Genomic DNA, 24286 nt, shown 5'->3' with positions numbered 1-24286 from the left:
CTTCATGACCCTTGTGACTCAGGACGTTTTAGGATTCTATGAAAAAATATAGCAGAGAATTGTGACAAAAGATGCAAACATGTAGCATTAATGCAACAAGTCCACTGACTTTGAAGTTTGGGTGTTTCTTTTTTAACAAAGAATATTTGCTTTAACCTTCAGAATTAAATTCACAGAATCACAAAATGGTATGAGTTAGTAGGGATCTCTGAAAAAAAAAAAAAAATTAATCACTAAATCAGACCATAGATGGATGTATCTAACATTGAATTTTTTCATTTGGCTATGTTTGGTCTTGTATTGTAATAGTGTAACAGAGCTAAACCTGCAAAACATTTAAAATCACTTTTTGTAAGTAATGAAGTTCACCACTAATATGAATTAATTACCATTAAAAATGAATAAATACAAAGCAGCCAAGCTTTTATGGGACCCTGCAGCTATAGCTGAAGCAATAGATTTATAAAAATTAAGCTGAATTTTTTAACTACAAATAATTACAGTTAAGGATTATTTTGGATTAAATGCACATGTGAAATATATTAATACTTTAATCATGAGTGCTGGACAGAACCTCAAAATTAGGTATTTTCTTTCTATCGTGAAAATCATATCCCTTGAAATAAACCATTTTGCATGTAAGTACTGAGCAATATTTAAATGATCATATGGAAAAATAATAACATCAAAAGATGTATTCAACAGTCTTATTTTATGGCATTCACTCAGCATATGGAGCACTCAGGTTCAACTTTACATTCTTCCAACAAGCAGAAACTTGAATAATCTCTTCTCTCCAGGGCTGTTGTCCTATACACAGGACTACCAGCTAGGCAATATTCCTCTTCATCTCAGCAGATTTTTACAGTTTAAAAAAAAATAAGCTTTGAGATTTGTTCTGATGAAAAAATAAAGCAAATGTCAGAACCTCTAAATTTTTCAAGAAATGGAATTTTATTTTCCAGCCAGACACAGAAATTACAGAGATCTCTAAGCTGGACATGAACCCTGCAATGCTTGAGCAAGAGTCTGAATTTTAGACTTGCAGTACTTGAGCTGAAAATCAGGCAGCATTTGAATCAAGTCTAACAGGAATATAATAGAAATGCCACCACCTCCTATTGTAGCTGCTCCCATACTCACAGACTTGAAGGAGTTTCAAATGTATGGATAAATACTGGAAAAGGCCCAAAACGAACACAAAGGAAATTCAAGTCCTAAAAGCTATACTGGAGCAATCTGAAAGGCTTGCTTTAAACCTGTTAAAGGAAGGAAATTCACAGTTAAGACTGAAAATCCTGGCTGGAGCTCCAGCCTTCAAATACATACACTGCCTTGCAGAAACAAAAAGGAGTAGGCAAATCATACAAATCAAGACCACAGTGTCAGACTGGATTTCCAGTTTTAACTATGATTTGTGACATATTAGAGAACACTTTATTTCATTCTGTTTCCATAAAGCTGGAGCTCTCAGATGGACAGGCCAAGAATAGTCAAACTAGCTGAGGGTTTATTATAGCAGCAAAATCACCACCTTACTTGGGTAGTAAATGGATTTCTTGCTACAGATCCATAAAAAAATAGGAAAAAAATATTAGAAAAAGGAAAAAAAGGAAAATAAAAGCAAAGGAAGCAATACTTTCAGAAGGCACAGCACGTGATTTATCAATAACTGCCCTTTCCAGTATAAATCTCTTTGTTTTACTTCCCATGGCACTATCAATCATGATATTCTGTGCAAGTATTTTAAAACAACTTATGGTAGTTTACATCAAAATTTGATTAGGCTGTTACTCATAATTCTTCCACAAATGGGGTATAATTTAATAAATAATTGGATATATACACATGGATACACACCCATTTATATGTATATATTTAAGAGCTTTCTTGAACAAAGGCCAAAATTAGTTTGAGATCAGAGATACGGCTCAGATGACCTCTTGAGGCTCCCTCCAGCATATTCTTCCACATAGTTCAGGATGGAAATTCCAGAGCAATCAGGGTAAAAAAATGTGTCATTAACCAAAAGGAAATGCTCAATTTATAACTGGCATGCCACAAACTTAGTGTGTGGAGAGGCCAAGGATCAGCCTGGGTAGTGGGGACAAGGAACAGGCAAAGTCCCAATAGAGGTGTCAGAGGCATTACACAATTTTAGGGATGTCATAGAGCTCACTTTTCACCTGTGAACAGGAATGACAGTGAAATTGAGAACCAATGCGAGGATTAACCACTTATTATTGCAAAGGGCTTTGAAGAAAACAGGTGCTGAGTAAAAACGCTGCATATTACTGGGATGACTAATAAAAATGGTTAGTTACAAGGAGCAGGAATCTAAAGCAAGGGGGGTACCACAGAAATCCAAGACATCTGGGGAGGAGAATCAGTGTAATAAAATGAAAACAAACCAAACCCGTGTTATTTGGCAATCCCACATACAAACCACTTGAATTTTACACTTCTGGAGCTTATGTCATCGTTGAGCCTCTACCTTCCACTCTGAGTAAGTTAAGTTTCAATTTAGAGAACTAGTATTTTAAAGCACATATAAGGTGGCAATTGGGCAGCTATTCAAGAAAAAAAGTATCCTATTTAGTAAAGTCACTAAGTGGGACACTGTTACATTGTTTTACACCAGAAATGAATATACCTCTTCCAGCATTTATAGGAGCAGATGTAGAAAATCACAAATAACTCCTTAAGATTTCAAGAACCTCTGGTACAGTTAGAGACTACAAGTATATTGTGTACTAAACAAAGAAATGATCCAGGCTTTTAAAATATCATCCACAGCCCTCCATAAATCCCAAAACGCCTCCCATTAATGGTTACTGTGCGATTAATGTTTGTACTGGGCCATTTTAATTAGTGAAACAATTCAGAGTTCTACCTTAAAAAGCAGCTTTGTGAAACTGCAGTAGTTGCAGAATATTTCACTCCTGGGCTTGATAAAACACTAAACCAGAAACTGCTTTCAAATAACTGCCTGCCACAGCACTTTTAGCCAACTTTTGCACCTGGTGCTGAGAGAAAACGCCAAGTGAACTTTCACTCACTTGTTGCACGTCAGCTTCAATGCAATGTCGTTCTTCTGTTGTGTTTGGGTTTCTAACTGGAAGAGACAAGTAAGCTAAACTAGCAGCCAATCAATCCCTAAATTCTAAGAATGCAATAAAATTTGACACCAATAAATCTTTTCTTTTAACAGCCAAGAGAGATTAACAAAGGTATTTGAAATTTTATCCTCTTCTGTACTTTCAATAGGACGATTACCTGACAACTCTGTTGAATCAAACGGGAAAATTAAAATAGACACAATTAAGCTTGTATACACAAGAAACAGGATATACATTTATGCATAACCCTAGTAGGTCCTCCATTATATATTAGTCTTGATGTATTTTTCTTCCTCTTACCATAAAAGTTATTACACCTTTGGACTGTCAAATAAAAATCCAATTGGCTGAGACACTGATCATCTATATAAAATAACTTTGCACAGCTTCCCTCTTGCTACAACCAGTCTACTTTTTTACTTCTGTCATTAATTTGTTTCATGACTTGGGGAAAATACACTTTGTCTTCTTTCACTTTCATTTCTCAACAATAAAGTGACCCATTTTTTTTTCTCAAATTTGGATGATGATGATGGCACAACATAAGACAAAAATGGAAAACAATGTAAAAACACACTCAAGAATTAAAGATGATAAAAAATGTAGTTGCTGAATATTGTGAGAATGATTGATAGTAACAATATCTGTTGAGTATGTTGATAAACTGGCATCAGGCTGTGTGTCATTACATAAGTGCTCATTATTGATCTGTATATAAGATATATGTGCGTGTGCAGAGATGCCAGCATTCACAGCTCCATGTGTGTGATGCTGTCCAGAGAAGAAGCATTTGTCACAAGACTTTCCGTCTCTTTCCTAAAATGTAGAATCCATCTCTTTCTTCCTCATCTTGTGTTCTCCTTCACACAGACACCAACAGCCACATTCCACCTGTTCCATCATTATCCACTTAGTTTCTCTGGCCTCATCTGAGATACAATTTGGAGGTAACACATCTGCTGACTCTCACACCATTTACAACTTCTTGATGACTTCTCTGTCATCAGCACTTAATGTCCTGTACAGCTACTTCCCAAACTGATTCTCCAGACCAGACCTTCTGCAGGCTCCAATGCACCAGCCACGTTTTCTCCTTCAAACCCCTCTGCCTCTTACTTCAATTATTCCCATTCTCTTGCTACTGAACATTTTGAGAAAGCGTCACAGGAAGCTCTTCCAAACTCTTTCCACTACAAGGTTGTTTTCATCTTCCTTTATCCCACTTCTTTAAACATTTCTTTGCTGAATCTTAGGCTTTGCATTCCTTATTCACAACCTGGGTTCCAATTCAACCTCCATAATTATTTTGCTACAAGAGAGAAAATAAGCATTCTCACAAAACAGCTCTTAGTTTATGTGCCTGAACACCTTCTCTTGTCACAAATCTTTGGAGTTTTTCCCAACTCCGACCCACCTCAGTAGCTGCATCATATGCCCACTTAGTTTTCAATTTTTCTTTGCTCTCTGGTACTTTCCCTCACTGTATACAGACGTCCTCAGTCTATCCTCTCTTTAAAAGAAATTGTATCTCAATCCAGCCCATGTCTCCGAATCTTTTTTGGTTTCTTTCTCTTCATCTATTAAAAAGCATAGACCATGAAGTTTTCAGCTAATGCACAGACTTCCCCTCTTCTAACTCTGTCTTGGATCAGCCCCAAGATGACTTTTCAGAAATCCCATCCCTTAAAACTGTTCATTTTTGGGACATTATGTGCCTCTTCCTAGCCAGAAACCTGAGCCTACAGTATGTCTTTATTTTCTCTGACTTTTCTTCTGCTTTTAACACTGTTAACATCTTTTGCCATCAGAGAAATTCTTGTTTACCTCCTTTCCTCCGGCATTGCTTTAAGACTTCTGTCTTGTGGGAGTTTTCTCTCAGTAGGGAGTTCTGACTAAACATAGAAATCTACATCTGAGCTGTTCACCCAAGTCATAATTTATAGTCACTAGACAAAAATCCCCCTTCTGGGTCCAAATTCATTTCACCCTGAAAATAAATCACAGAAACAATAATTGGTTTAGGTTGGAAGGGACCTTAGAGATCAACCAGCTCCAACCCCTTGCCATGGGCAAGGACACCTTCCACTATCCCAGGTTGCTCCAAGCCCTGTCCCAGCTGGCCTTGGACACTCCCAGGGATGGGGCAGCCACAGCTTCTCTGGACAACCTGTGCCAGGGCCTCACCACCCTCACACTTAAATGCCTGAAAGAATCCAAATCAATAGCATCCTTCATAGTAAGATTTCTCTCTGTTGTCACTGATTATTTCTCCAATAAGCAGACTCTGATTCACAGGAATATCAACTACTGATAAGCAATAATGTACTATTGCTTAAAGTACCTAATGTGTTATATGCACACATAGAGGTACAATGCCTTTATCCAAAATAGAACAAAATGGGAAGTCAAGCCACAGGACTTGAGGGAATGGCTTTAAATGGACAGAAGGTGGCTTTAGATTAGGTACCAGAAATAAATTCTTTACTGTGAGAGTGGTGAGGCACTGAAAAGGTGGCTTTTTGGTGTATTTACCAGAAAAGTCTTAAAACCAAAAAGGGAAGAATCCTCAAATTAAAATGAAGTTTAACATACATTTTCTATGCCTGAACAGCTTTCATTTTTCTACTGAACCCATTAAAAAAAAATAAAAAAATACATATACACTTTTGGATACAGTCATACAAAAGTCCTTATATATTACCTTAAAAAATGGGAAATTCTTCTGCTAACATACAGCAAAAATCACAGGTAAAGGAGACAGTTATTTTTACTCTCAGTTGTCATCTTCATCAGGAATGGGTTACAGCCCAGACTTGCTTTGCTCCATTTATTTGCAAGTCTGAGATAAAAGACTGTTAGTGCAACTTTGTGTGTGTAAGTTATTTTCTGTCTACTCAAGGACTGTGCAGCCATCAACACTCCTATCAGGTAGAACTCGTGGCTTGAAGATAAAAGAACACAGAAATAAAAAGCATTGACATCTCCCACAATTAAATAAATACTGATCTAAGGGTTTCTGTTTTTATCACCATTTTTCTTGGCCAGTGACTCTTACAGACACAAAAGGATTGCATTTGCCAAAACTAAAGCACTTAAATTTTAAGAAAACAGATTTTGCAGCACTTCAAGAAGTAAAACAGCTTCTGCCAAGTTTTGCAGTAGTTGTTCACTATTCGTATTTCCAAAATAAAATTGTTTTGAATGATGGTAACACCTTTGCCTTCAGCTACTGTTTCCTTTTGCAGAAGAACTGAACTGGAAGATGTTGACAAAGGTGGAGAACTTCGGTATCAACAGCTGTCTATTAATAAGCAAGTGCAGTATTAGAAACTCAGGACCTATGAACACTAGGTGTCAGTGTAAGAAATGGAAAAATATCAAAAACCTGTTGTTTCCAATCAGGTGGATTAGCTAAGAAACTAGAAGCAGCTGTGACCACATTTCCTTGTAACTCCGTAACACTGTTAACAAGCCAACCTTCCTAAAAAAAGTAATTCTGAAACTATCAGGTTTGCTTGAAATCAGATAAGGTGATCTAAAAATTACAATTAATTTGCTCTGTTAACCACTCTGAGATGATCTTTAAGGTTTGTAAGTTACATTTAAAGACCATGCAGTCTTTTACACTACTCTTTTTCTGCCACAGATATCCATAAACCAGTAAAGTTTACAAGTCGTTTCTTTTTTTTTTCCTCAGAATGAAAAAATATGTATCTGTAACAACAATACAGCTAGTGCCTGAAGCCAAAGAGAAAAGATGCCTCTCTCTTCACCTAAGAAGTCCAGATTTTAAATGCATGGCTAGAACTTTAAATAACTATATTAGGACATGAAGAATCACATCCTTGGAGTGCCCATTTATCCCTCATGACTCAAAAAATGAACTGGAGTCATTACCTCAGCTTTAGAAAAACATGTTTGTCATGTTTGTTTGCATGTTTAACCACTGATAAATTTCTTTTTCTTTTCACTTAATGTACTAATTTCTGTCAGAATCAGAATACAAGGCAAAATGGGTCTTCATGTGCAGGATAGACTTTACACACATTTTCATATAATATTCTATTTATACCATACAAAGAAGTTAAAGAATGATATCCTGAACATCAACTTTCCATTTGGCTTCTGGAGATGGAATGTAATTATGATTCTCAAAATCATAATCAGAATATTGATTTACCAGAGTTCATCATATTGATGAACACAAATTGATGAATTCAACTGAAATAATTCCTCTTAAATTTCTTAACTTCTTGATTTTTTAGTAAGTGACATCAACAGAAGTAGACAAAAACCCTGAACACCCCATCTGTACACTGACTGTCCCTGCTCATCTCAGCTCATCCAAGGCTTCAACAGCTGTTAATCTCTACTATTCTCCTAAATTTTTACATTAAAATTAAATAAAGAATGTAGCTGTGTTTTGGAAACATGGGCTGGGTTCATCTTATCGATTGTTTCTTAACAGCCCCAGAAGCCAAGGGAATTGGGTACATATCTATTTAACAATGCCACAGATTCCAAAGCTCCCATGAGTGAAATTTCATACCTACTTCATTCCTCTAGCCCAAAAGCCTAAACAGGAATTTGATGTGTGAAGGGTGGAAAAAATAACCATGTACATATAGAAACATGTATTCTTATACATTTACAGTACACATAAATCCATGACATTGTTACTAAAGGCCCAGTCTGATACAGAAAACCAGGAAATACTGGGATTATTGCTGCCTGCACTACTTCAGCTCTTTATATTCTGTGTGTTACAACTCAACCTTTAAGCACTGATGACTTTTTGTTTTCCATTTCATCTAGTCAATGCTTTGGATCTTTTTCTTCCCTATTGAAGAAAACTATGTTGGTACAGCTTGTAGGTACAATTATTCATTTATTTCTGTTTGATGATTTAGGGTTTTAATAACAGTATCTCAGCCTCTTTCCAATTGTTAAGTCAGTGAGTTCCTCAACACTGGATGCTGGGCAGCATCTCTGCATGACCAGGCAAAAAACAGCAGGTGTGTGTTACAGCACATGCTGACCCTGCACAGAGATCCATGGAAAAGAAAAATCTGACCAAGTCACTAAATCCTCAGTCTCAGGAGAAAGCACAGAGAGAGCCCAGAATCCCTAACTGGGACTCCTGAATCATCTTCTGAAGTAAATTCTGTGCTTGAGAATAAATAGACCTGAATATGGTGAACAAGGGGCAGATAATGTTTCAAGCAGAAAACTCAAGACATGTCTTTTCATATAAATTACCATATAAATCTATTATATAAATCTAAATACTGACCACATTTAAATGCTGCAAATGCACAGAGAACAATTAACCACTTGCTAGATATAAAGCCCCATCTCTCCTTTTCGTCCCACATGGGAAATGCAGACAAACTCACAGTGCTGGTACCTAGGAAAATTTTTACACTACAGACTTACTTTCCAGTTTGATTTCTTCCAGGGCAGGTGTGCCATGTGTTTGCTGCAAATGTATGCATGTTGTTTATTTGACTCTACAGTAGAAATAGAATGAATAGGGCAAGGATTTCTCCCAGATGGTTTTTGTGAACTCCCTTTATCCCATCCATGTAAACACACAGCATGTTCCGGCTTGCTGGGCTGTACATCCACCCTGTGATTCAGTACAAAGTCTGAATGTTTAGTTAGCCAAGAAGATTGTTTCCATCCTGTGATTCATTAGGTCCCTATGGTACCCTCGACTTCCTTTATTTTGTACAATCACAAATTATATTAGTTTGTCTTATTTTGATAACCCCTTTAATTAATGTCCTGCACAGGAAACTTTATAACTGTTTTAAAACAGACTCATAAAACAAGGACTTTTCCTGTTGCTGGGGTGGCATAAGTGATAGTTGCACGTAACTTTGGGATCAAGAGGGAACAGTGCTTCACACTGTTTGTTTTCATCAGTGGGCAATTCTGGCTCATGAAGGAGCTGCTTTCAATTCTTTCCTTTTAAAAAGGAATGTCAGAAATGCTACAATTATATATATATATATATATATATATATAATGGTTACAAGTCGAACAGTTCAAAAACGTAATAAACAAACCTGGAGCTGTGTGAAGTTACACATGCTGAAGTGAATGATGCAGTTTGTGAATGAATAACAACAGTGATTTGATTTTAAAAACCCAAGAACCTCTACAAGCAAAAGGCCTGTGAAGGACCAAGAAAGCTTTATCATTACTTCTGTTTAAATCCTCATTTTTCCTACTTGCCTCTCCCATTGTAATAGTCTTTTTCTCTGGAAGGGCAAGTGAAGGTGAGTTTTCCCTTCTCCTTCTTTTGCTTTAAACTGCAATAAAAAAATAGCAACTGCAGGAATAAGGCTGGGAAGAGAAGAAAGTACACCATTATGATCCAGAAAATACAAAACCCTTTGAAAACATAAAATTCATGCTGCTTATGAGAAACAACTTTGCATTTTGTCAGTAAAGTTATCCTTATGCTTGTCTCTGTATTTTCACCATTCTTTTTTCCAGGAAAAAGTGGCAAATGACTACCCAATCTTTACTAAAATCACTATAAAAAGCAATTTATTCCACAGGATGGATTTACCACAGATCTGCTCAGGACTCAGGCACACTGCTGAATCTCTGCACCTCACTCTAAGTTTTCTACCTATGAATTACTGTTGCAATTTAATATAATCCACATATACCAGTATAGACTATTCACCTGCTGACCTGTGCTTTGTGTTTCAGTTGGCACCAAAGGACTGATTCAGAATTAAATGTTATGTGTGCAAGATATAATTTATTTCAAATAGTATAAACAACAACAAAAAAATTATCCATGTGTACGCTCAAAGTGTTCCTTTATGCATATATGTAACTCAGGACCCAAATCGTGCTCCTACACGAGCAAGAGTGGAATATTAATAGCATTAGGTACCAGCAAAAGTTTTATGAAATTAAATACCATAGGAAGACAGAAGTATATGATGAAAGAAATTCCAACAGGTATCATGTACAATATGGTTTTGGGCAACTGAAGTCCCTTTAAGTTGACACTACTGAATTCTAAAAAAAGGCAACCGAGTGGGTCTGACTTCAGTGATTTGATATCAGTTGGAGAGATCAGAGTCCATCTTCCAGCAGACACACATTGGCTGACAGGGAGCAAACCACAATCCTATTAACATGAATTCTACCATTCATGACCATCTCCATAAGGACTCAACACACATTACAAAGAATTACAGCAGATGAAACATTTCAAGGATGCAATCTAAGGTTGCTGTGATGTGCTGTGGCCTTCCCTCTGAGCAGCCACTCTTTTGTGGACAGACAACATTACTTACCTGTATTTTTTGGTGTGCATATGTGTAATTTATCTATTCCTTGGTTGAACTCTGTCCTACTGCTAAAATATCTTCCATTTTGTAAAAACAAAACTAATCTCTTCCCAAATGCTATTTGATATATTTGAAATAAAATGTAAAGGACTGAAATTCAAATCCAGTGCCACACTGAATAACCAAACTCTCTGAAAACAGGTGTCTGCACTACTCCTGCCATACCCAGTGAGCCTAGAGAATAAACTGCTGGTATTTCCTTCTGATAACAAACATTGCCAGCATAAGGAAAGTAATTCCTTACCAGCTCTTCTGATTTAATTAGTGCATCATGATCTTATCATCTGTTTGCCTTTGAACCTGACATCTGAAGCATCAGCAAGGAGCTATAGCCCCATCAGGAGAAGATACTAATAATATTTAGCTTTTGATATTAGTCTAATAGTACTGTATTTTCTTATGAACCAGCCCAGAATGATAAAAATTTTGGAAAGAGCTGGTGAAGGTGAACAGGGACTTTTCCTCTTTCTTAAATATTATGCTAAACAATTTTCAAATTGTTTTATATCTGTATATGCAAGATTTAGGCTATTTTGATGGCAAACCTCTCAATGGTAATTTAATGATGAACAAAAATTCCTATTCCATTGCTCTTAGTTACAGCCTTTTTTTTCTTTTTTTTTTAACACGAAGTCCTGAATAACAAGCCTTTGCCTTAAAGGAGCATCTTCAAGTTCCCTTTCTGAGGGTCTGAATAGATATGAATAGATTATTATAAAAAATGATGCTTCAAAACCTTCTTAGTGCACTTGTCCCCACTGGATTAACACCTTTTTGCATTCTCTGTTAAACTGTTTTTGCAGGCACAACTTTCCTTGTACTACTTGTGTCTAACCATAAAGAAAATACAGCTTTGATTGGAACCTCTAGTCTTAGCCCACATAAAAAGGTACAGTTTCAGGGTAACATGAAGGCATCTATAAATTCCTTAAACATTTATGTATAAATGATCATTTAGATCTGTTACCAAATACTATCAGTCAACGCTGAACTTGATTTAAAATTAAAACTTAAATTCCTTGTTCTTATCAAATACATCATGCTTGACAAAAAAATGTACAGTACTTTCTAGTGCAGGGGCTTTCTGATTTCCTGTTACTAGATATACAAAAAACAAAAGGTATAAAAATTACAATAAAAGCATAAAAAATTCAAACTCATGACACAAATATGATGGAATTTATCTCTCACCTTTCATGCCTATCTCCTAGATATTCAAACCCAAGCCAGCTGCCAAGGGATTCAATTTCTTAGCCATCTGAGAATATAAATTCCTTGAGAGATACAAACCCATTTAACTCAGAAAGTAATTTTAGGATGAAATGAATCTTCCTCTGGAGATGCTCATTTCCCCCTATACATCGCTACATACTTTTAGTAGAATTTCCCTTCATGTAAAGCAGTGTGCATATTATTCAAAATACACCCAAAAATTGATCATAAAATGTGATGCAAACTCTTAAAAATCTGCTTTCCAGGAATTTGCCTTGTTAGTGCACTCATCTGCTACAGCAGCCGGACTTCATGAAGTGCATAATGGTTTGAAGCAGTGACTGTATAAATCTGCCCAAACCAGACCTTGATTTAATAGAGTTCAGATCAACTCTGAAAATAAGAAGCTGGAACTATAAAGCCGTGAGATATCAAAAGTCAACCAATCAAAGGTAATCATGCTGGAAACTTATTTTTTAATGCAGAGGCTCAAACCTGGACTTAATCAACAAGAACAAGCTCTTCTTACAAATGCTTACTATGAAAGATGTGTGCCATGTGCCAGCTTTATTGCAGTTATAAAAGTAATTTCTACAGTTTAGCTTTATACCTGTATTATGGATGGAAAAATGGACATGAATTAAACAAGAAATTATTAAATTACATAGTGAGAACTGTGTAGTCCATTAACATGAGCAATATGACAAAATCCAGGTGGTAAGCAATAAATTTACTTCTGCAGTCAGTTTCATTTATAAAAATAGCATTCTTCTAGTACTGGGTAAATACCAGCAAAAACACCTACATGTAAAGTGAAAATTTCATGTAACTGCACACAGCAGCTCAATAAGGATGTGGAGTTGAGGATGACAAATGTGCAAAATTCCCTATCAGAAGCCTGGGGCATGTAAAACGCTACTGATTTAAGAGTTCCGGCATGTGAATGTCAGAGGTCAAAGCAATGAGCTATTAAAGATACTTTCACTTCCTCAGAAATAAAGTGCTGTCTTGGGCTGGGAGGGGAAAGGTTAGAAAAGCTGTTTATCTGCCGCTCCATTCCCATTCTTCCTACTGTCAGGAAATCCTACAAGCTCCTGCACCCCACGCAGGGTTAACCCTGGGTCACGTCCAGCCCCCAAGTAAGTTCCCGGCTTTGATTAAAGTGCAAAGACCACATGGCCACAGGTTGCACTTTCTCAGCTGCAGGCTTTGGTAAAGCTCAGCTCAGCCTCAGTGGGACAGAAAAGCCCAGACTCCAGCACGTTACTGCTGAGGCAAGAGCGAAGCCGCAGCCATCGGTTTGCATAAATTACAGGGGTCATTAACAAAGAGAAAATGTTACTTTGTCAGAGCTAAAGCTGGAATAAGAACTACAAATATATGCCCAGGGCAGAGTGTTTAACCAGCGGGAAACCTGCAGAAAGGGGAGAGAAGCTGTCCCCTCCAAGGAGCCACGGGGAAAGTTCAGGACAGCCCAAGAGCAGTGTAATAAGGAAAAAATCCACAAAGACGCCAGGAGACTGTGGAGACAGGGATACACTGTTGGGCTGCAGAGGTATGAGCAGAGAGAAACTGCCCAGAGCTGGAAGGGATGCCAAGGCATTTGCTGAGATGCAGGAAACTACCGAACAGCTGCTGGATGAGGTGCAAAGCTGAAGGAAAACACCTGCTGCAGGCAAACAGTGGGCAAGGGGAAGTCTAATTTTAGTATATTTCTATTAAAAATATAAATGTCCTATATGTATGAATATGTAGAAATAGATATAAAAGATATATTTAATACACACATAAATATTTATTGTATGTGCTGTATCCCATTCTCAGTTTCATCATTTTACAGAAGTTTTTAGCTCTAGATAATGTAGTACTAGAACCTACTTTGAAACTTGGAAGCCTTGTCATTGCTAAAAGGGCTCATTACAAAGAAGAGGAAGTTGCAGCTCAAAGCTCTGGGTGATCCAAGGACTCATCAGATGTAAATATTAATTCTAATATGTATTAGTATAATCTATATACATTACTTCTGTATAATTTCCATTCCCTCACGTGCTGGTAATTTCATTCAAATCACAGAATCATTAAGGTTGGAAAAGACCTCAGAGATTAACAAGTCCAGCCATTAAACCAGCACTGCCAAGACCACCACTAAACCCTGTCCCTCACTGCCACATCTACATGTCTTTTAATGGCTCTAATAAGAAAAATACACTTTTTATGAACTACAGGTGGCATGTCAGATATTTTTCTATACAAAGGTATAGTAATTTTTCAGATGGCAAATTCATGCCATGGTGTAAAATGCCATGATTTATTTCTTAAGAGAAGCTGTTGAACTTTAATAAAATATAGAGAGGTTCAAATTTAGAGTTGCTTCTGACAGATGTGATTCAAAACAACTTCATTTATATAAAACTTTCATTGGCTTTCAATATATTAAAATATTCCATATTTGGCATTATTTTTGACAGAAATCAAAGCATCACATAGAAGGTATATTAAGACAAGAATCCTAAGCAAATAATGCATTAACACAAATAATAGAACATATAAAAAAAAAAAAAAAGTCAGCAAGGTAGTCTTTAGAAGAACAGGCAACTTTTTTCTTTTTAACAACTTAAAGTTTCTAACAAAAAACCCATCAGCTTTGTTCCCAGGGTAAGGTGGGGTTGCACATCTGGTTCTACAGATCATTGAGGCCAGAGCATCACCTTCAGTCAGAGCATCGCCCTCAATTTCTGTGTTTTATTTGTTCCTAAACCCTGGACAATCTGTTACTAGTCATTAGAACATAAAAATACCATGTGGATTTAAGGAGTTTTGGAATGCAGGCCATTTTCCAGTTATGATCTTACCAAATTTATCAGCTGAGTGTGGACAATGTCTTCCACCAGAATTGCGGTTTCATGCAGTGGCCTGCGAGCATCTCCCAGGGAAAACCTGAAACAAAGAGGTTTATTGCAAGGTTATGGAAATTAGTTAAAAAGAAAGGAAGTATTGGTCTCCAAAAAGATAAAAAGAAGAAAATATGAATAATGACAATACTGTTAATACACCTGTATGTACAGAAATAGATCACTCAGCCTGGTGCTGAGTCATGTGATTAGTGGAAAAAAAGAGCTGCAAGAATGTACACTAAAGCACATGTGAAGACAAACTGAAAGATTGAGGAAACAGAGGAAAATCCAGTTCGTAGGAACATTTGTGTACACCCCTCATCAATAAACAACGCTGGTAAACTTGTAACAATGGATAAGGAGAAGACTAACATAATCCACTTTTTCATCTCAGTCTTCATTGATAATCTCTCTTCCCACACTTCTCTGGATGATCTTCAATGTCCTTTCCAACCCAACACATTATATAATTCTGTAATTCCATAAGAAAAGAGCAGGCAAAGCTGCAGCATGTGCACTACTAATTCTGCATTTGCAGCCCCCTTTGTTCACAAAATAACAAATAGGCATTTGAAAAGGCAAAATGACAACAGCTTTTTTATCCCAAATCTAAATGCTGGTGGAAGATGTGGAAGAAACAAATCAAGGGTAAACAATTTTATACATAATTATGTCTGTGATGCTCCTAAAGACTACACTGAAACATGAAATGTCAGGAGGTCATAAAGAGATTATTGTGTTCAAATAATATCACAAACAAAAGCCAAGGTGAGGCCAGCAAGCAACATAAAATTGTGTTTTGGAGGAACTGTGACAATGGGCTTTGCAAGGTATTTTTTCCTCTTCCTACTTTTCTTATACTTCTTTTACTGCTATTTTTCCTTCCCTAAGAAACACCAGTCCTACATCATTCTAGAGAAAGACAAACCCTATGCTGTTTAGTATTTCCTCAGAACATTTCTGAGAATAAAACATTTTCTCTTCTCCTAAAGTTGAGTTTTTAAAATACAAAAAAATTGTACAGTAAAATATATTCATAGTAAACTAATTAGCACAGGCCAACAATAACACTATAGATTCTTAAAAAGAGTGAGAATTTATTTACAAGCAAGACTCAAATCTTTATAGTAGACTGAATATATCAATTATTTCCCTACAAAAGTATTAATCTACCTTGCAATACAGTAAAAGAATATTTTATCAATAAACAACTAAAGAGCTCTATAATAGGGTTCTTTTCCTTTATCTAATAGTAAAATTATGTCCAGCATTCTGCAAACAGCATTTCAAATTCTAATAATAAATAAATAACCAATTAATTAATTAATATCAGCCTGATACATATAAGAGCACAAGAGCTACTCAGACAAAATCTGAGCATAATCCACCGTACTACAGTGGTCATAGCATGAGGAAATTACACTCTGCATTTGTCCCTTATCATTTGTCTCTCTTGTTGGGACTATCTTAAAGACAAAGTTGTATTATATTTATAAAATGAGCACAACTCAATTTTTTTTTCCATTATGCAGGGCTGCACAGGTACATGGATTAGAATTTCAGGTACTTCTTAGAACTATAAGGACAGGTCAGGAATCCATCCAGAGACTATTAAATATCTTATAAAATGTAAATACATGGACATGATATAGGAAATACATAGAAATAGAAACATCTATTATCATAATACATTGGAATATTAACACTATTTAAATCATAAGAAATTTAAAAAAAGGGCTCACACAGGATAAAGGTCAAGTTTTTCTTGTTTTTTTAACAGTAAGGTTTGTAAGTAAATGAAAATGACAATTAATAGATGTTTTTAGTCGCACAGAGAATATAAAACCAAACAGAAGAGTTATCACAAACATAATATGCTGTTCATTCTTAACTGCTGGTCTTCTATTTTTAAAAGGTAATTATTCTTTCTTTTTAAGGCTTCAAATACAAAATAAATCAACTATTCAAGACAGTAGCAAAAACACCTGGTGTCCAACATGATCAGCTTAGGGATACATTTCTCATGTTCACAGTTTTACTCAGCACCCTAAATGTACAAATTAAAGGACTTGAGGTTTCTTTTCTAAAAGATAACAAAGTACAAGAACCAAAATCCTCTTTTTGAGGCAGGATGCTGCCTCTATGTTGAGCTGCCCTCCTCATCTGCACTCAGAAATCTCTGTCACAAGTAATTCACAGTCCCCCAAATGGCAGGAGGGGCAGAGGATTTGCAATCATGATGCAGCACATTGATCCAAAAGGAGACAAACAATTTTTTTGGTCCATTTTGATGGATCACTCAGGAAAAGGGGCAATGACTTCAAGCCGAAAGAAGATTTAGAACAGGTACCAAGAGGAAATTCTTCCCTCTGAGGGTGGTGAGGCCCTGGCACAGGGTGCCCAGAGAAGCTGTGGCTGCCCTATCCCTGGAAGTGTCCAAGGCCAGGTTGGACAGGGCTTGGAGCAACCTGGGATAGTGGAAGTTGTCCCTGCCCATGGCAGGGGTTTGGAATAAGATGATGTCTAAGGTCCTTTCCAACCCAAACCCTCCAGTGATTCTGTGATTGACCAGAGTTGATGAAGAAAGGTTAAAATCAACAGCATTTCTTGATCTAATAGAAAATCAAGTTCCAGATGCACCTACTTTCTTCCTCCCTCAATTCCATGCTTTCTAGCTTCCAAAGCTATTTCTATCTCAGTTTGCCTTCACTATTTTCCCATGTAACTTCTGCCAGCTTCTTCCCCACACTCAGAAAACTAGATACTGGCATGGTGGTTTCAGCAAAAAAGTAAAAACCACCACACCCACCCACAGCCGCTTCCTTTTTGTTTGCAATGGATCCAGGATTTTCAGACACAAAAATAAAAGTAAAGATTCTATATTCATTAATTGTATTTGTATAGCATTTGATATGTTTCTTGATTCTAACATGCTTTTGGTGCAACATTCTTTAAGACACCAAACACAACCTTTTTCTACACCTTTCTGCTACCAGAGGTAATAATTAGAAAAGCACAAGTAGCTTATTACTTTAATTCTTTCAATTTTTTCCTTCACTTTTGCATTGTACCTCTCCACAGCAGAATAAACACTAAACTATGAGTCAGATGGCTCAGATTTTCCCAAGTTGCAGAATACAAAGTCGTTTAAGAAGTAAAAGAAAACACTTTAAAAAAAAGACCCCCAAATTTGATGCCCTTGCTTCTGGGAAGTGAAGCTGAACTTGATGCTTTAATATAAGTTATGAATTTCATTTCACATGTGCTTTTCTTTTATGGTTCATGAGAGTCTTTTAAAGAACCTTCCATTCACTGGACATATTAATAAGTCTTCCTATGAAACACATAAAAATTCTGTTGAAAATAAAAAAAGGGCTGTTTCTCCACAGGTAAATACTGAAAAGGAAATGTATCAAAATACAACATTAGCAGGGCATCAAAGCAGTAAAGTATTATGGAAGACAGTCCTGGTAATTGAAGCATCAACCCATTAGACATGTCCTACAATAACAAAGCCTTCTTAGAAGATCCTATTTCAAAGGTTTGTCTGTTTTAAGGAAACATTTTTACAAGGGGGGGATCAACTTACCCAGATTTTCACAGGAGGATTAAAATAGTAGCATGGAGAAAGAAAAGACTGCTGCAGTGCTTTTATTGTTTACTTTTAACTTCTATTTCTAATTTATTTAAGTTCCTGTAATGATGTTTCCAGGCTCTTCAAAAGAGTAAATGTCCAAGCCACTAAGTGCCTACATGAAGTATCATGGTACTATGTGTAAACACATGCTCATACTTGGCACATGCTGAGGTCCAACTACTGCTCATGGTGCAGGGACTGACATTATAATAACTTCAAAATGGGCAGTTTCAGAAATAGATAAAGCACGTTTTGCTATATTTTCTGGCATATAAATTCCTGAGAAAGGTATTGGGGCAGGCAAAGGTACAGGCTTCGTTCAAACACCCCGACGCAGAGCTCTCCAGGTGGCCAGACCACCAGGAGAGCAGACTGTGGAGACAGAGAGCTGCTGCAACCTCCCCTCTTCCACAGCCTCGAAAAGCTGTCCTGGCCAGAAAGGAACTATAACCAGGGCAGCTGGGAGTGCACTGAGCTAGAATAAACAGTTTCCCTCACTGGGGTTTCTACTGAGTTCACACCATAACAAGGCTGCCCCAACTCATTCAGAATTTACCACCTCAAATAAATGTGATGAATCCAGCCTAGGGAAAGTATAAAAACAGCCAGGTAGACTGGTGGGAAATAAGTGCTTTTTTTTTTTTTTCTTTTTTTCCTTTTCTAGAAATCACTAACAATTCTTCTTTTCTGTTTCTACATAAAGGATGAGTGTGTGCCCAGGTGGGCAAGAAGGCCAATGGCACCTGGCTTGCATCAGCAGTAGTGTGGCAGCAGGACCAGGGCAGTGACTGTCCCTGTGCTGGGCACTGGTGAGGACACACACCTCAAGTGCCATGTACAGAAATTCCAGGGCCCTTCACAAGAAAGACATTGAGGGGCTGGAGCATGTCCAGAGAAGGGAGAAGGGAACAGAGCTGGGGAAGGGCCTGGAGCACAAGGAGGGAGCTGGGGAAGCTCAGCCTGCAGAAAAGAGGCCCAGGGGGGACCTTCTGTCTCTGCACAACTCCCTGACAGGAGGGGACAGACAGGTGAGGGTTGGTCTGTTTTCCCATGGAAAAAGGAACAGGATGTGATTAAATGGCCTCAACCTGTGTCAGGGGAGGTTTATATTGGCTATTAGAATAATTTTCTTCACAGAAAGGTTGGTCAAGCACTGGAACAGGCTGCTCAGGGCACTGGTGGAGTTAGCAATCCTAGAGATTCAAAAGACTTGTAGAAGTGGTTCTGAGGGACATAGTTTAGTGACTGACCTGGCAGCGCTGGGTTAGTGGTTGGACTCAATGATGCTAGACTGTCTTTTCCAAGCTTCCATGATTCCATGATCCAAACTGCCATAGGGCAAGCAAATACTTCTGTTCTCAGCATAGAGGTACTTATTTGCTTCTGCCTACAGCCAGACTGGGACTGTGGATCACAGGGGTCCAACAGTGACCTGAGAGGGTGCACACTGTGTATGTGGGAGTGTAGCCCACGATCAGGATAAGAGGTTTGGAACACACCTAACAATCTGGACATAAATCTGGGCTGCATGCTGGGTTTGTGAATTGGATCAGGAGGTCCACAGCAGCTGCTGGGGAGACTGTGGGGTTTATTTGTGAGACCCCACTTGCTTTGTGTGTCTCTGCAGGGGAGGACTGAGCTCTGCAGCACAATGACTGAGCTTGAGACCACTGTATTTAGCACTGACCAAGGTGTGAGTGCTCATCACATACAGAACCAGCTGATTCACTGTTATCAAATCAAAACCATAAAATCACAGAGGATAAATCAGCTACCAGATATATTTGGGTAATATATGGGCTCATATCTCAGTATTATTAGAACACACAGCAAATTTCTGTCAGCTGTTTGGTGGGAATACACTTGGAATGCAGCGTATTAATTCTCACAGATGTTTCCATATTATAAGGAAGTGTTCTCTGAAACATACAAAATATTTGAAACCTGACAGCCAGTTTGTGACAAAGAAAATCACAGTACTGGGCACAAAAACATCCAGAAAACTTCCAGCAGTTTGAACACCTGAAGGATAAAAACTGCAAATGACTGTAAAACAGTAAAAAGAAACTGTGGAAAATCAGTAATACAATATCTTGAAGTAATTCACTTTCATATCAGAGGATGCCAACTGTGAAGACAAAGATAAAAATGAGGAGATCAGGTCCCTTAAGATGACAGAAAATTAGGAGACTCCTCTGATGAGCATGGGAATGAGCCTGCCATGCAACAGACAACCTAGAGAAAGTAGCATAAGGATAGTACCTTTTTCAAAGTCTCAAAAGCTAAAGATAACTCCTGTCTCTGTTTTTTTTTTTGGTTTTTTTTGCCACGGCTGCTGCTGAACAAATTAGGCAGAAGTAAAGACTGAAAGGAAAGAGATGACTGGTGCCAAACCAGAAAATTGATCAGACATACACTGGAGGACACACTCTATGGAGAGTGGAAGAGAAAAGAACAAAATCCAGAAGGAAGAAATTTCCCTGAGTAAAATGATGATTTCAATAGGGGAAGGAGAGATAAAGTCTCAAAATAATTTCCATTTTATGTTGATATGTTAGAGAGAGAGAGGTGAGGTTGCTGTTTTGTAGACTTCACTCCTTCCTAATACTGCCTGTCAACTTACTGAGACCTTAATTTAAAAAGTAAATAAACTTGCTCATTATATTGCCTAAGCTTAAGGGAAAAGGGAAAAATCTAAAGCACTGAGTTATGTTAACTAACCAGCAATGTGTACCAGCACTACCTGAAAAAGCACTGGAATTTGTACTGCTATTTATATGTTTGTCTGTTCATCAGGTAACTTCCACCAAAGCCTTTTTAGAAAGAAAAGGTAGTAATTCCATCAGAATTCATAGCCAATATACTTATCTGCTTGGATTAATGCAGAGGTTTCGTACAACGTGCTGAGCTTGGTTCTCTACCAGGATTTGATGCAAGTCTGAGATCTAGAGTCAAACATCTCACTACCCTCATGATACAGCAGTAACTCCCCACTTTCCTGCTTCTGCAAAGACTTGAAATGCTACAGGAAGTTAGAAAAATTAATTACCACCTATTTATACAGCAAGTGGAGACATCCTACTGCCTACATTATTTAAATGCTAACTCAAAGAATTTGGTCATTAAATTATTTAATCTTTACTAAAAGAAACTCAGCTAAAGAAAAACACTTTTCCACAAATGTGTATGGCAGTGAGAAGGGTAAGTACAGGAAGAGCCTGAAATGTCAGATACAAAATGGGGCTTTTTTCAGTCTAAAATTAAGCCATGATGTCTGCAGATATTGGAAAAGCATAAACAACAAGAAGAGAAACATTACATAATACCATTTAATTATTCAAAAGTACATAGTGACAAGTAAAGGGATAAAATTTAGAAAAGGAACATTTAGAACAAATTAGAAGGAAAACATCTGAAAACAAGAATTAAAACCCTCAGTAACATCACAGAAGGAAGAGAATCATCACTGTAGGAGACACAAAAAAACTAAGTTTAGCCAAGAACTGGGGAGGGGCTTTGTGATGCTAAATAAGTACACAAAGGAAGTCTTGATTATGTGAATTAAAATAATTAAAAAAGAAATACAACCCCATTCTCTTATGGTATATCACCTGCGCCTCTATGTTTGGAGTCTGAAATAAACTTCACTGATACTTACAATAATTAAAATTCTTTTTAATTCTAATTAATTTTTTTGGAAACCAGGAAAAGACTTAATGATGAATAATTATTTTGAGCTTATTGAAAACTTTCTAATGTTTTCTTAATGACAGTATCCTGCAGATACTTCTCGATTACCAGGGTGCAAAGCATTATCCAAATGAATCACTGCTCCCCTGAGTTAAGACCTAAACAAGGCAAGACCTTTGTTAGAGCAATTTTGTTTACCTGAAAATGGAAGTAGTTTGTTTACACCCTGAGTTTTTAAATGGTGAGGTCTGCCAGGCAGCAGGATTAACAATGCCTAACATCCTGCCAAATGAAAAGTCCAATTCTTCTCACAAAAAGACAAACCCTGCCCTCAATGACACTACCATAAATCAAGAATAACACAAAATCCTCAGGGATAAATTTAAGACATGCTGAAGTCTCCCAGCTCCATGGGAGGTCATTTTGTTTTGACTCAACAAAGTGTTTTAAGCATGAACCTTCTGAATCATATTCTTAAGTTGATTCTGAATGCTTAAATAACTTGCAGAAACAAAATAATATCCAATGTTTTCCTTTTTGAAAGGGCAACTTTTGTTAACGTTCCTTTACATACAATATAAAGAAGGCAGTAAGAAATGTCTATCCAATTTTTTCCTCAATAAACTCATCTTCACAACTGCAAAATCATAGTCTTGCAGGCAGGAAGAGGGGGAAAAAAAGGGGAAAAAAAGAAGATACCACTATATCATTTCTACTCCATGAATCACAGAGCTGCTGACGTTGGACATGTGGAGATACCCAGCTCAATTCCCCCACCCAAATAATTCCCTTAGGGCTGCATCCACTTGAGTTTTGACCTTCTCCAATGATGGACACTCCACAACCTCTCTGAACAAGGTTCCCACATCCTTGGCCACCCTCACAGTAAAAAACAGTTTTCTTTATTTTTAAGTGGAATCTTCTGTATTTCAATCTGTGCTCGGTGGCTCCTGTCCACTCACTGGCCACCACTGAAGGAAGCCTGGGTTTTTCTGCTTTACTCTCTCCCGTCAGGTCATCATCATCATAATTTATAGACATTGATAAGATTTTCCTGATCCTTCTCTCCTCCAGGATGAACTGACCCAGCTCTCTCAAGCCTCTCTTGTGTGAGATGCTCCAGTCCCTTAAGCATCTGAGTGGTCCCTCACTGGATTTGTTCCAGTATTTCCATGTCTCGTACTGGGAAGCCCAGCACAGGCCCCAGAGATCCAGATGGATCTATTCAGTGCAGAGGAGAAGGATCATATCCCTCACCTGTCCCATGCAGCCCAGGGTGCTGCCCAAGAGCACACTGCTGCCACCTGTCCACCTTCACTACTGCCTCTAGCCTGTTCAGGTGCCTGGGGTTATTGCACTCTTGGGGCATTACTAAGGATTCCCCTTCACAGGGCTTCATGAGGCTCCTGTTGTCACATTTCTCCAGCCTGGTGAGAATGACAGCACCATGACAGGGTCCATCAGCCACTCCTGGTTTTGTGTCCTTTATCAAACTGCTGTGAGTGCACTCATGTCCCATCAACCAGGTCACTTATGAAGACATTACACAGTACTGAGCCAGCATCAACCCCGGGCATCATCAGATGCAACAGCCCTCCAGAAGGATTTAACACTGCCAATACCAACCCTATGAACACAGCCCTCTGTCCATCCTTTTATCTATTTCATCAGCTTGCACAAGAGGATGTTACAGGAGAGAAGGGCAAAAGCCTTTCTCAAGTGAAGGCAAACCACTCCCTGCTCATCCCTCATGCTCTGCACTGTTATTTCATCATAGAAGGTTGTCATGTTGCTCACATATGATTTCCCCTTTGTAAATCTAAAAAATCCTTAACAGGCTCGGAAATTATTTCTAGGATGACCTGCCCAGGGGTCAATGTGAGGATGACTGGTCTGTCATTTCCCAGATCCTCCTTCTTGTTCATTTTGGGGACAGAAATGGAATTTTCTTCTTTCTATGCCTCAGGAATGAGCTTCCCCCAGTTGCCATGACTTCTCTTCACAAGCAATATCATACATAAAATCAAAGCAGAATCCTGTATATTATGTCATTGGAAGAGAAAATATGTAAATTAAAGTCTGATTTCAATCAGGAAGTGTAGAAAGATTATCTGTACTTAAATTTTTATGACTACTGTTAAGACATGAAAAATGATTTTCTGTATATAAAAACACAACTTAGAAGATACATGTGAGTAAAAGGCTTTTTAAGTACTTTTTCCTTCCTTGTGGTCAATATGCAAAATGCTACCAATTTTGATGCAAGATGCTACAGAGGTCTACTTTTAACAGACTATTTATAGGCAACTATGTTTCAGAGTGAATATGGACAAATTCCATCCAAACATAATTTTC

The 24286-nt window shown here is 37.6% G+C and overlaps 1 protein-coding gene across 7 annotated transcripts in view; it reads right to left on the bottom strand.

The window, feature by feature from the left end:
* The window catches only part of SUPT3H (SPT3 homolog, SAGA and STAGA complex component), a 253602-nt gene that overhangs the window by 112705 nt on the left and 116611 nt on the right, over window positions 1–24286 (bottom strand). For 6 of the 7 annotated variants that reach the window (XM_088052751.1, XM_088052748.1, XM_088052745.1 and 3 more), the window contains one exon: window positions 14563–14647. The exons of the other annotated variant lie outside the window; for it this stretch is intronic. Coding sequence is in view for 4 of the 6 variants with exons in the window: in XM_088052748.1 (XP_087908874.1) it covers window positions 14563–14647 (85 nt within the window). In the remaining 2 variants the exon portion in view is untranslated. The remainder of the gene's footprint in view (window positions 1–14562; window positions 14648–24286) is intronic. 7 annotated transcript variants of the gene reach the window in all.

The sequence above is a fragment of the Pseudopodoces humilis genome, chromosome 3 (assembly GCF_049639895.1).
Source record: "Pseudopodoces humilis isolate 2021_Gansu_Grassland_sample_001 chromosome 3, ASM4963989v1, whole genome shotgun sequence".
NCBI lineage: Eukaryota > Metazoa > Chordata > Aves > Passeriformes > Paridae > Pseudopodoces > Pseudopodoces humilis.
Note: the sequence above shows the minus strand (reverse complement) of the source record. Positions and strands in the feature narration are given on the sequence as shown.